Genomic DNA, 14,454 nt, shown 5'->3' with positions numbered 1-14,454 from the left:
TAGCTTCGCGTGTGCACTTTCCGCCCTATTAATAGAGTCAAGTTAGTTTATATACAACACAATATAATAATTAACAAGTAATGCCAAATATGTGAAAGTGTTTACCTATTGGAAGTTGTATTACCAAAATGCATACATGTGTCTGTCCATACGGCCACAAACTTCTCCTTGAAAGGTATCAACCAAGTGTCCTTCAAATAGTCAATAACTCCAGGAACCCAACCGAACTTAGATTCAATCTGCTGTAAGTCTCTTAAATACACATCTTCTGACGTTGAATTTACCAAGGAATACCATGAACTATAAAACTTATCCCAATCATCCTTGGTTCCAAACTTTTTCTTGCAATTTGCCATCACATTTTTGCTAATGTGCCACCTACACAATAAATGTCTAGCAGTAGGAAAAACTGCAGAGATTGCATTCATGAGTGCTAGATCTCGGTCTGTGACAATCACACCAGGAAGACAATCATCGCTGAGTAACGACCTCAATCTAGTCAAAGCCCAAATGTAATTGTCTTCATTCTCATAACTAATGTAAGCAAATGCAACTGAGAAAGTCATGTCTGTGGATGTGACCCCAACAATCTCAAAGAGTGGCAGACGGTACCTATTAGTCTTATACGTGCAATCCATGATCAATACATGTGGAAATGCACGTAAGAGATCAACACAACCAGGGTGGCTCCAAAACAAATCAGTCACAATATCATCACCACCAGAACATCTATGCCACTCAAAGTATTTGTGTTCAGATAACTTACTTAGCAAACACTGCATTTCAGTTTTTCCAGCCTTCTCTTTCACCCTATTGCGGTGTCTGACATTGTATATTGTTTTGATTGTTGTTGTATTCGAATAATCCCTTTCCTTCAAGATGGTCAGAATCTGCTTCGGTTTCACTAAACTCTTAGACATATCCACCAATAAAGAACTCTCTGTTTCAGATAATCTCCCCACAAATGAGTGTCCTTCACCAGTAACTAAAACTCTATGGTTATGCACTCCACATACCACACTTAGCATCCATTCATCCTCATTACCAGTTTGCACACCCTTTAATGAGAAGGGGCATCCACATCTTTTTGTAGTAGAGTCCCTACCATCCTTAGTACGTTTTACTATACAACTATCAGCATCATACTTGGATGGCCTATGGTGACCACTTCGTTCGCAACCAAAGAACACTCTAGCTTTCTTCTTCCCCACCCCTGCTGTATTAGACCTCATTATGACAATGACTATGTTGTTCGTCCTTCCTTGTGCACGTGCCCAGCTAACCAATGCATCCCTCGAATGAAATATCTACACATATGAAATTTACATTATTCACATTTCAACTACATTTGCAACATATATTTCCCAAATAACAAATTCATACCTCGTTTGTTGTGAATTCATTACTACAGTCACGTGAGTATTCGGTCAAAACCTTGGCCTCGACCTCGACCTCGACCTCGGCCCCAATGTAGTCCTCAACCTTGCTGTTCCGAGTAGAAGCACCACCATATTGCTCAGTCGGTTCATCATCCTACACATAAAACATGAAAATAATGTCAAAACAGTACGTTCGGTAGAAGGGTACCGAACTTAATGAATCTGTTCGGTAGAAGCTTACCGAACGAAATCATATTGTTCGGTAGTAATCTACCGAACCAATAACCTTAGTTCGACAGTTGACTACCGAACAATATCGATTTTTGTAAACAAAATACTTCATTCGACAGATGTCTTCCGAATATATGTACAATGTTCGGCATGTGTCTGTCGAAATTTATAAGTTCATTCGGCAAACAGTCACCGAATGGATTTTTTAAAATTTTTTTGTAATTTTCATTCGGCAGCTAACCACCGAATATGTTAGTTATGTTCGGTAGTCATCTGTCGAACAATGCAGAAACGTTCGGTACTGGTTCGCCGAATGAACCGCGAACAGGAAATGAAAAAGACGAAAAAAAACTCAAAAAATCACGATCATACCTCGTCGGAAGGCGAATACGGGACGAGTGAAGGCTCCATTCATGAAAATGAAGACTTATTTGGCAAAATGGGTAAACACTTTCAATGAGGAAAAATGAAAACTTAGGGTTTAATGGAGGAAAAATGAAGAGAAGAGGTTATGAGAGGAGGGGGTGTGCAATGAGAGTATTTTGGCTGAGGTTTAAGAGTTTGGGTGGGGTGTGTAAGAGTGTTGGGATGGGTGTGTAAGGAGAGTTTTTTTTTTTTCAAATAATAAAGGTTGTCCTTTTTGGTCTTTTCTCTTTGTGTCAATTAAGTAATTTCACAAATTGGGTTGTTAGGGGTGTGCAAAGAGAAAAATAGGGGTGTGCAAATAGCAGCTCCCTAAATTAATCATCTAAGAATTCTAAGCCAGTCAGTACTCCATCTGTGTCATGCTTTATCCGATGATGATTTCTTTTATTTTTTAGCAATTCTCTAGTGAACATGCAGATTTTCAATATCTACAAATAATTATACAATTATTCACCTTCTACAAATGAGGATAATGTGATTTCTATTTAGGATGCCATTCTAAATATACAAAGCAATATTGATGAGGTTAGCTTAATTAGTAAATTACATATAATTTTCAGATTTTTCATCCATTGGTTAAGATTCAATAAGGAGTCCTTTAGACCCCTATATATACCCTGACTATTGATGCATATAGTGCAGAGTTTGCAAGAAGCATCTTATTTTCTTTGAAATGGTAGAGTTGGAGATGAACTCTGGCCGGGCAATGATTTACCAAAAACTAGACAGGGAGATTTAGTATCTCAAGTTAAGTTTCTGGTAAATCATTGTTCCGATTAGAGTTCGATTCCACTAAAATTGTTGTTCATGCCCAAATTGCATAATATTGGAAGTGTTTTGTATCTTCAGATCTGATCGGGGTGCAACACTTAGAAGTGTTTTGTTGTGTGGCAAGGTAGTCTATGGATTTGCTACAATGGTCAAATCAAGCTAGATCCTCCAAGATATTCCAGCTATGCTTGCCTAGATCTAGCAAGATCTTGCCATGGCGACCACATATTTGTTTTTACACCCTTACTTGGTTTCTGTTTTTCGATATATTTTCTACTTTTGGTTTAATTTTTTAATTTTTTGTTTATTGTTGTAACTATTAATATTTGTTCAAGTTTTTGGTTGAATGGATAAATTTTAAAAAATTTCATATCATGTAGCTGTGATTATCATATGATTAAATTCTAGGCTCTGTTACACTATTACCACCCAAAATATTAAGGGTGTGCACATTTACCATAAAAGAAAATTACAATTAACTACCTATATTTACAAAAACGTGACAATCTAGTGCCTATAGGCTATAGTCCAATCTCCCGTTAAAAAATAACAATCCCTGTCATGTGCATGGACTTTTTCGTCAAATTCATAAATAAGGCATTTAAAAAAGTAAAAAATACTTCCAAAAAACTTTTTCTCATAAGAATATATATTTTACAAAAAGTGTTGTTATTAAACACCCCATTCTCTTATTTTCCAATCCACCTTATTTTTTCACCTCATTTTTATTTTATAAATTATGAGAGCACTATTCCCACCCTCAATTATCCCCATAATAACCCTATACTAATTCAATCACCCACCCACTAAATACTCTTCACACTCCTAAAACTATATCTCACCCATCCATTAGTTCAAGTTCAATATTTTCATGTTTACCCTCGTTTTTTGTTTTATAACTAATGTAAATGGTCTTAATTTAAGAGTTATTGTTTTTTATTTTTGTTTTGGACAGTGTCATGCTAAAGATAAGTTTGTTTAAATTTTTTGAAAATTATTTTCAAAGTTGTCTTTTTGGAAGTTGGCGCGACATAGGTTCGGACTCATTAATAAATGGAGTCCTATGTGTTTCTCTTAGTCGATATATAACATGACATGTTGTTAGGTTGTTACTTTTGACATCACATTCAAATAAAAACCTACTAATCAATAATCAATAGTCTTCACGGACAATTTGACAATATAACATACCAAATTATCTTATAAACTTTAATTTATCTCAATTGAATTTAGTACCTCAACTCTAAGTACCTACAGAGGCCCCACCCATCATCCCCTTTCCAGACCTCATTAGCTATTCTGATGGTAATACCCACTTTTCACACTTTTCACTTTTCATGTATTATGCTAAAAAATTTCAGTCATACTGTCATACCACTTTTAGTTACAAAGGGGTCCCTATAACTCCAGCTTCACACCACTCTGACCCGCCAGCTTTTTGTTGCCTGAACTCTTTGAGAAGCTCCAATGTATATGTCAGCTGGGACAACAAAAATACGCTATGGAGCCTCAAGCAATTGAACTATGTACTGCCAACCAAATCCAGAAATCACTCCTACCAAATAGGCCCAAGACATTCAAATCACACGTCAATCCAAAAGAAGAACAATAAAAAACTAAAGGAAGTCAATACAGAAGAACCAAGAGTGAGACAGAAGAGAGATTATATCATATGTAACAGAATGAATCTTATAAATAATTAATATTATTAAACATATTTTTCTCAGAATGTAAAACAATGGGAGGCTCATCTGATTTAAAAAACTACATTGAGAAGGAAAGCACATTCTCCTTTGCGGAAAGAATTAGTTCCATTCAAAGGAAGAATTAGGCCATTTCTGGTCCAATAGTTATTAGAACATAATAACAAAAAGATACAAGAATGGAGAAGACAACAACACCAAATGTAGCATAACCCATCTCATTATGTACTCTTTAAAGCCAGGGAAGTAAACCATCTCCTCTGATTTAACTTCTAATTGCATCTGATCCCTAGTGTTTGTACCCATCCAGAATGATATTACAACTATTCATTGTGCAGCCATCAAGAAGACCATGATTCCAAAGTTTGATCATGAATAACCTCCAACACCTGAGTTGATGAGCATTTGATATTTCAAACACAAATATCCAGTAAACGATAAATAAGCGCATCAATTTATTACAAAAAGGTTCCAAAACACAACCAAGTGCAAAATAAGTGATATGCATGATATAACTATTCTTCAATATAATATCAACTGTAATTGATCTTTGTGGTTCTGCTGCCATAATATTGGACGTTTGTGGCTTTCAACAGTTACAGTATAATTCTTCAATCAAATATTAACTGAGACTATGCAAAGCCAGGGTACCTTTGTACTACTTGTCATGGAAAGATGTCATACATCATCCTGGGAATTATCTACAATAGATTAACTCTCAAGACAATCATCACCCAAAACCCCCAAAATGATAAGGGCATCATTATAACACAATTCATGCTACCAAAATGTTGGCCTAGGCATACTGTACAAGAGTAATTTGTGGTTTACACATATTGAGCAGGCAAATTTATGTTTTCTTAAATGTACCAATGATTATGGAATTAGGGGAATTAATGCAATTAATGCAATAGCAGTACCAGAAAAGAGCTGGAGAGGAGACTAGCTCTTGCCCATGAAGTTTTGAAAATGCCTCACATGCCCATGGAACATGACCATCTGCCAGCACACTGCCACAATGAAAATATATCTTTTTCATTAAAGAATATCCCAATAAACTGACAATTAGTAATGCTAAAGATACCACCATTTTCCCTTATCACCTTGACATACAAAAATAGATGGAGAAAAGTAACAAGAGAAGATAAAAAGGAATCAAGAAAGAACTATATAGTTTGAAAAATATGAGAAAGCCTTAAACAGCAAGAGATTACTACCTTTGCTTTCGCACGAATGAGTTCCAAAGATGCATCAGTTGCTTTTCATCTTTGGTAACATCGACAAAATCATCAAGCATCTGCAAAATAACAGGGTAGTATTAGTTTTTGAGCTCGTAAGAGTAGCAGTGCTAAAGTTGGGTGTCCAACCCAAAACCAATTGACTATGAGTAGAGGCCCAAAATTTTATATGTTATGATGCTAGCCTTAGAACATCTGATGTAGCACTTTTATATTCTTAACACATCCCCTTAAGTGTGGTCGGAGTAAGCCAAACATGTGGATCAATTATATTGAGTTATTTGAGCACGTGTGGCCAAATTATACCTAACGCATTGATGAATTGCCCACTCTGAAACCATGCTAAAGTTAGAGCATGGAATACTCGGCGTTGGATCTTGATAGTCTTAACAAGTAGGAAAAGTAAAACATCTGATTTCAAATAGAAACTAGGGCTGGCCAAACAAACTATATACAATATTTCATAATTTCAGCCAAAACTGAACTACATTTCAATCACCTTGTGAGAAATAAACCAAAAGAAAAATAATTCCAGTTGCAGCATTGCAAGCCTGAGTCCTTCACTCTCATGTGGGTATAGTGTTGTGGTCATAAGAATCAATTTAAAATGAAGTAGAAGCTTTTTCTATATTGAGGGGGTGGGTTTGGGTATAATGTCAGGCGGAAAATCTGTTAGTTCAACAAGAATCAATGCAAAACAAATCTGGAAGAATAAGTAAGCATACCCTCCGATCTTCAAGATCTGCAATGACATCATCAACTTCATCTTCGCTATCCCGATCCGATAATACTTGCTCTAACTCCATAGGCTTCATATATAAACATAAAACTTTCTCAGATATTCTTGGTAACACGGAATAAGCTAACAATAATATAGATCAAAGCATAGTATAAATTTCTACTTGTGACTAGAACTGCATATCAAAATTTCATGCTTCTAAGAGTATATTTTTAAGGGCATATCAGATTTATCATTCCTTAAATTAAATATTTCCAAGTCTAGGAAAAACAATCAATTACGCAAAAGTATCACATGAAACGCAATGAAGCTATCGAACAAACCCTAAGGCCTCGTTTGGTTCACCAATTAGAGGCTTGGGAATGGGAAAACATTTTCCTTCCCGTGTTTCATAAGTGCAGGCTTCGGAAAATGATACCTTTTACATGGGAAATGGACCTAAAAGAGGGAAATTGAAACCCTGCATCCCACTTGGGTTTGCTTTTCCCTTCCCATGGGAAAGCATTTATTATGAAATTTTAAGACCAAATTGCACCTATTAAAAGAATAACATGAATATCAATAAATAGCAGTATTATTGGAAAAATGAACAATTTTTGTTTCCTATAACTGTGCAAACCAAACATGGGAAAAAAAAAATAAAAATGATTTCCTGGTTGCTTTCCCAACATTACCAAACATGGGAAATGAATCTTGCATTCCCACCCCCTCTTGGGAAAAGACATAAGAATTTATTTCTTAAAGACCATTCCATGATCCAAACGGGGCCTAAATGTAACCATATGTAGGGTAGCTTGTGGGGCAATTTGAACATGGGAGGGGAGTAGCATAGTTTTAGCAAGCAGTGGGTAGACTAGTTTTCTGAAATTGTGCTAGAAGAAATAACTTTCCTAGTTCTATAATATATAACAGGGATATTTTTTAACAAAGAAAAAGTGTGGACACGAAAGGAATCCTAGATCTATAATAGTATAAATATATATATGTATTATATTTCAAATTACAAGAATTAATAACTAAAATTGCATTTCTTTAATCAACTGTGAAACCTAGAAGTCCAAAACAAAACAGACCGGCATGAGCACCGGATGGGACCAGCAATTTTAAAAGGGGAATGGCATGACATGGCATGGCACGAAAGCCTGTGCCGATGCCGGGCGGGATATCCCGGCCCAACATGTCATGCTTGGCACAATAGGAGTCCTTGATTGGAACGGCGGTTATGACGGAATTGACGGAAAGTCCTTGATTGGTACTTAAGTAAACTAAGAGTCCTTAATTGCAACACTTTGAATGCCGCATCCTCAACTGAGAAAAGGGGTAAAAGTTGAGGCCTTTTGCTAAAATTTTCCCTTTTCACAACTCTCATTCTCTCTACTCTCTCTATACTCTAATTCTATAAAACAACCTCATTTCTCATTCTCTATAGTAAGTCCTCCAAGTATAACTATGGCAGAAAAATTATGTGAAAGACAAGCTAAAACTTGATAAAGTAAACCTCCACAACAGAAGAAATAATATGCAAAGTTGCAACCAACAAGACAAAGAAGCACGCTTGCTATCTAATTGCTCAACCACTGATGCTTTATATCGAATAAATGCATTTACATAGTATAGGAAAGTCATCGACTCACTAAATTATAAACATCAACCTTAAGCAAATTAAGTACCTTTAAAAAACAGGAAACAAAAATAAGTGCAAAAAAATTACTTTCCAAATTGTTGAAAAGATGGATTATTACAAAACTCATCCAAGTTTCTTGATTAATAAAGAAAGCTACAGATCAAGTGTTAAAAAGATTTGAGATGACAACAGCAGGGATATGCAGGAATGCAAGAAATAATTAGAAACAAAACCATTTTTTGCATTCTTTCATATTAATGAGTTAAACATACAGAGAAGCAGATTAATGAAGAAACAAAATTCTGAAACAGCTAAGCAGGTTTAAAAATCAATAACTACCTGGACTCTATGAGAATGAAAGAACTGCCGCTTCTGCAGAAGCATCTGGCTGGACAAACAAAAATTTAAAGTGTCACAATGAATCCACAGCCAAATGATGGACACTTGTAAATAAGGATAACAATCAAAAAAAGATGGAGACCGAGTTCTGTACTTTTAAACTGTAAAGGGCACATCCAAAAGTTAAGTGCACCAACTGATAGTTATGACCATGAGAAGAACATTATTCAAGTAATTACTACAAGGACAATTAATAGAGGCAGAAGGAAAACAATGGACAGAAACTAGCAAAACATAGCCTACGTTGACATACTTTCTAGGGTCTGATCGCTCTCCAGTTAACTTCCTTATTTTAGCAGCAGGTGCAGAATCACTTCCAGATAGCAATTTAACACAATCAGGGTCCAGAGAAGATTGAGCGATGGCAATTGTAACACCAGGAACATTAGAACTTGATGTAACACATTCTGTGCATTCTATAGAACTAGGATGATCAGGACCATAGATTCCTTGTCCATGCCTACCATTCTGGACACTGGGAAGCAGATTGGAAGCCTTCTTGCCTTTACAGGATAGAACATTCAAAATCAGAAGTTAGATGTCATTCATCCAAACAAAGGCATACGAGAAAAGACATTCTTGAGTAAAACATTAAATCTTCAACCCAATTCCTAGAAAAAGAAAACAGGTAAAAAGGGTTGCACCTATGGATTTCTCAATTGTGCTACACAAAAAATATTTGTTCATTAAAAAAAATATCAGACCTGTCATTTTATTCCCACTTTCTGCCCAAGTGAAGCAATTCTTACAAAATAGATGCCACATATTTGATGGCAAATCTTACAATTCTTCTTCATTATAATTGATTGCAAACCACAACAAGACTTTGTTCCCTATCTTAGCCATCGACTTACGTACTATAAGAATATCCATTGGAGTTACTATATACCACAGAAAGAATAAGGAACCCCACTCATGAACCAACCAGATATTTTACCCAAAAGTGAATAAATTTTTATGGAATTCTTAAAATTGCAGTAGAACAGCAAAGATTGCAGGTACTCTGAAAAGGCCATATATATAGAATCTCCAGTTCTTTGCACAAACAGAGGATATAAGGGAATGTCTTGTCTCTTTCACTTGATTTTCTTTGCTTCTTCACTAGTTGAAAATGACCAACCCAACGGATTACGAAAGAAAAACTTACCATCATCATTCTCCAAAAGTCCCTCCTGTGCAGCTTCACTGACTAGTCTAGGTGAGTCTAACTCCAAGAATTGTACATTAACATGCTTTTCATTTTGACCACGGATCTGTGGCCTTCGCTTTCTTGGCCTTGAACTGCACAAACAAGTTGTTTCAACTATTAAACTCTCTGAAATCTTATCAAATGAACAAATTGGATATTAGCCAGTAGCTTTAAGTTGTACCAAGGGATTTAACCGACCATAAGAAGAATGTTTGAAGTTGTGGGGCTGCTCCATCTGCTACAGTCTGTTTACAAAAAATGTTAACAGAAGGATATGTTTAGCCATAAAATAATGTATCATGCATTTTTTTTAAATAAAAATAAAAAAACAAATAAAGGTCCACTTGCACATAATGACTAAATTTCATGCTTAGTTTCTGTACCTAAAGACAGGCATAAGACATTATCACAGTGATGATTTGCATTTCTGATTTAACGGAAACAAGATTTTGAGCCCGTACTAGTGCAGTATACTGAATATTTTTTGTAGGATCAACAACAGATTAACAGGACATTACACAAGCATACAATGAGAAAAAAGAAAAAAGCAGCACAGCCAGATTAAGAAGGCAATGCTCCTTAGCTATCTAGATAACATGAGAGATTGCATAGGAATTACATGAGTAGCTCAAAGAGGAAACAAAAAATTCTAGGAAGACAAAAATAGAAAGTTGGTACCCACTGGCTGCCTAGTTCCTAAGGAGCTGCTTTTGTTCATCAGATCAACCCTAAAGGCAACAAATATTTTGAACTGACAGAAAATAAATCCAAACTACTTCAGGATGAAAATAAAGCTCTGACCTCAGATCTCAATATATCAATTTTCACAGAAACGTTCACTGCCTGATACTCTCCAGTTACCTACAAAATAAATGTTTCTTGAACAACCTCTTCTGGATAAGCAGAAAGTGACTAGATATTCTTAATTACCAACCCAAAACTCAAAGTTGAATAAGTCATGCGAAGAGCACAAGTGATAACGCAGACCCTACAAGGAAAAATGAAGGTTTTCTTCAGTGTCAAGCTAAATAAGTAACTAAGAATAGTACATGAACCATATAAGCTGTAAAAAAATAAAAATAAAATAAAATCATGGAAATAGTCACCTAGAAAGAAGGGAATAATGGAAAAGGAACCATAGATATTATGGTTGAATAGGTCTCTTCGGGGGAAAAATATAAAACGCAATATGACTAAAAATTTGAAACTCGTGCCAACACAAGTAGGCATGTCAACATCATATCACAAAAAATTCAGCTTATAATATCAACTAAATCTCTAAAATTAAAAATAAACATCAACTGAAAAAAAAAAAAAAAAAACACTTAAAAATTTGAAAAGATTAAGAAGTTTCTAAGCAAACAAATGTGTGTGTGTGTGTTACGGACATAACTAACTATGTCATACCAGATCATTATTTCCCATCATGTTGTATTTGAAAACATATATATTTGGAGTCTTTGGGCCCAATCTTTTCACAGGATACTGCAAACACTTTAAATATACAAACTTCAAAGTACATGAGAAAGTATTCCTGATGTGGAGTAATTTTCATCTCTCCCCTACCTCTAGTGAAACTGGATATTCCACAATTTTTGTGAAATTTAGTTAAAATATAAATGGGACAACAAAGAAAAGCACGCATCCAGATTAGTACCTACCTTAAAGCTTGCACATTGCATCAAGCAAAAGGGACAGGAGAAGTCCTCAGTAACTGTATGTTAAAAAAAAAAAAAAAAAGTGCACATAAAAGTTAGCTTTTCAATCACGTTGACTTCAACAATAACAGTTTCAATGCTGATGAAAATAAAGCTCACATACACAAAATTTAAAAACCTAAGATTTACCAGCAGCTTGAAACCATTTTCTGCCAATTTATAAGCAGGGAACTAAATGTATAATCCTAAAATTTGGAAAAACCAAATTATATGTATTTGTCTAAGGAGTGCATACCACCATGCAGCCAAGCAAACTATTTTAATTAGAAACCAAAACAATACATTTTCTGGGTATTTAAAAGAGTATAAAATGAAAAAAATAAAAAATAAAAAATAAAAAAATTATGTAGGATTTTCACACTTTGTTGGCATTCAAATGCTGAAATCAGAATCCCAGGACAAACACATTTGGCTTTAATCAATTTTTTCAGCTTGAATTCTCATTATTCAGCAATCATCATCATGCCAAGTAGGGTTCGATAAATTAAAAGAAGGGGTCCATTAAGTAAAAAAAATAAGGAAACCATTGATAAACAGGGGGATTGAAATCCTTTCTATGCTTTAGTTCTCTTCTTTTTCCTTTCCTTTATTTTTATTTTGAAAAAAGGGGGATTGAAATCCATCTTTACCACCCTTATCAACAACTGAAACCCCCAATCCCCTCACATGAAAGCCAACACTCCTAGTGCTGATGTGTGGAATGACATTCAAATTTTGACAGAATAAAGCCTATTAAAGGACAGGGAAAAAAACTACATAATAAACCTAGAGAAGTCAGAAACAGCAAGAATGTCAAGGAAAAATAAATTATCCCAAATAGAAAAAAAGGTTGTGAAATAAATAACGAGTTTGATTGAACTTCACATACAAATAACCATTATAACTACAGTAACAAAAGAGAAAAAGAATTCAAACGCTTACAAAGACAAAGAAATTCATGATACCTTCAGTCTTTCGTAAGGTGTTGTTGTAGTCTCTATAGTTGAATATTACAATCCCAGCCTTGAACCTAGAAAATAACACACAGCCAAGTATATTAATTGCCAGTTAAAAGTTAGCAACAAAAAATGTTGTCTTGAAGTCCTCGCGTAAATAATAATGTGCTTGAGTGTCTGTGTTTGTGCGTGTCTCACAAATAATAGGTTGTACCAAGGGATTGAATTTCAGGTGAACTGCCAATATCCTAAAACTCAGTACTATACTCCGGTAGTCTCCACAGAACTAAAACTTTCACTTTTGAAAATAAAATAAATCAAAGCAATGAAAACAAGTACTAAACATAAACACATACTTATATGTGTGTGTGTGTGTGTGTGTGTTTTAAAAGATAGAACTAGTACCTCCTTTTATGCTTTGCTTGGATTTTGTAATGCAAACATCTATGAAGGAATAAAGGCTACAACATAGAAAGTGCTTGGTTAGAACTTTAAACATAGAAACAAAGATTGTACCTTTTCAGACAGAGTACACCAAGAACTACTAAGCACCCCCACATTTGGCATCCGGAGTGCAGTGCTCAACATTACATGAGTAACATCAAGTGCAAATAAAAAATCAGCATAAAAATGATAAACACATAAGACTAACATTCCCTTTGCTCTTAACATAGTACACCAATATATGTTAAAATAAGAAGAGAACAAAGGTTGTCTCTTATAGACACCAAACGGGTCCAAGTTAACATTAATTTTCTCGTCATACTATCAAGACTGTCAATCAGCATCATTATAAATGGGTGCAACCTTGATTAAACATGCTTTCTCTTAGTTTAACAATCAACATCATTATCGAGTGGAACCATGTCCGAATTCGCAATAATAAATTATACACGGTAAGGTGATTATGCCCCAAATTAAAGCATTGACATTTAACATGATTAAACAAAAATTTGAGCTGGAACAAAATGCATACATTGTGCAGAGCACGAGGACGAAGAATATTGTACAGCTCAACTGGCTTGCAATAAATTAAAAGACTCTCTTCGATCGCAACCGCCTCTTCTACCGATAAATGCACACAATCACTTTGACGGCACATCTTATCCCCACTGCAAACAAAACAACAGCAATCAATATTTGGCTTCTTAAGCTTTACAGAGATCTGTTGCAAATTGTAATTTGAGCTCGAATTGAAATTAACCCAAAAAATTATTTGGAAAAATAAAAGAAACGCCAATTGAACAGAAAGAGCATATTCCTTTGAGCTGAAGTAGTATACAACGAGATAACGATTAGCTTAATTGAAATTAGATGAAGGAGGCTGACCGGGTCGGACAGTCCACCGGAAATTCGCCGGAGAATTAAGAGTGTTTGAGACTTTGAGGTTTCAGAGCGCAGGGGAGAAGGAGAGGCAGTCCGTAAATTGTTGGCCGTTGGGTTTTTGTTTTTGGCAAGTTCCGTGATCGTTACAGGTTAACTTTCTCGGACTCGGAGATGAGACCACAAATTAATACTAAATAAGACTAGGTAATCATTTTTTTTTTTTTTTTTGGCCAGGATGAGACTAGGTAATCATTGTTTAAGTTGATTACTTGATTGTGTTCGAAATTTTATGTAAATATAATTGTTTTTTAATCTTGTGGTAGTCTGAAGTCTCTCCACTTTAATAGAACATGTCCTGAGTTTGGAGTACTTCTTACGTTCATATGTGGACCCTATTGCTTTATAGGGAAAGAATAAAATTTCGGATTTCGAGAAAATTTCAATGGAAAATTCGATGAAAATTTTAACGGAAATTTTGAATATTTTTAAATTTCGACAAAAATTGACGGAAACGACGAAAATTGCTATCAAAATACGAAAATTTTGAATGAAATTTTACTATATGTTTATTTAATATATTATCTACTATATTGATAAAAAACATTGAAGAAACCAAATTATATGGTAGGTTTCATGTGATATGTGATGAATATAATGCGCGCTGGAGGCAAATACTATTAAATAAAATTAGTATATTCTTTAGGATATGATATAAGATATTAGGGTTTAGGCCCTTTAGGGTATTTTTTATATAAAAATGTATTAAAGTTTATAAT

General features: G+C 34.9%; 2 protein-coding genes across 3 annotated transcripts; both read right to left on the bottom strand.

Moving 5' to 3' along the window:
- Positions 1 to 101: 101 nt before the first annotated feature.
- Positions 102 to 1,232, bottom strand: LOC147273707 (protein FAR1-RELATED SEQUENCE 5-like). The gene has a single exon (XM_086228260.1). The coding sequence runs from the start codon at positions 1,230 to 1,232 to the stop codon at positions 102 to 104; it is 1,131 nt and encodes a 376-aa protein (XP_086084386.1).
- Positions 1,233 to 4,496: 3,264 nt separating this feature from the next.
- LOC147273706 (polycomb group protein VERNALIZATION 2-like) lies at positions 4,497 to 13,861 on the bottom strand. 2 transcript variants are annotated; one of them, XM_086257424.1, is made up of 16 exons: positions 13,682 to 13,861; positions 13,329 to 13,464; positions 12,758 to 12,813; positions 12,362 to 12,426; positions 11,361 to 11,413; positions 11,107 to 11,193; positions 10,634 to 10,687; positions 10,501 to 10,560; positions 9,898 to 9,944; positions 9,658 to 9,791; positions 8,764 to 9,013; positions 8,451 to 8,499; positions 6,474 to 6,557; positions 5,728 to 5,807; positions 5,431 to 5,520; positions 4,497 to 4,899 (listed from the first exon to the last, which is right to left on the bottom strand). In XM_086257424.1, the coding sequence occupies exons 2-16, from the start codon at positions 13,452 to 13,454 to the stop codon at positions 4,800 to 4,802; spliced, it is 1,335 nt and encodes a 444-aa protein (XP_086113550.1). In that variant the 5' UTR covers positions 13,455 to 13,464; positions 13,682 to 13,861; the 3' UTR covers positions 4,497 to 4,799. The 2 variants fall into 2 exon arrangements, with proteins under 2 accessions (XP_086113550.1, XP_086113551.1); XM_086257425.1 differs by lacking the exon at positions 11,107 to 11,193 and having other exon boundaries at positions 13,682 to 13,859.
- Between the last annotated feature and the right edge of the window lie 593 nt (positions 13,862 to 14,454).

The sequence above is a fragment of the Dryas octopetala genome, chromosome 9, assembly GCF_963921425.1.
Source record: "Dryas octopetala chromosome 9, drDryOcto1.1, whole genome shotgun sequence".
Lineage (NCBI taxonomy): Eukaryota > Viridiplantae > Streptophyta > Magnoliopsida > Rosales > Rosaceae > Dryas > Dryas octopetala.
The sequence above is the reverse complement of the archived record's forward strand: the minus strand, read 5'-3'. Positions and strand labels throughout refer to the sequence as shown.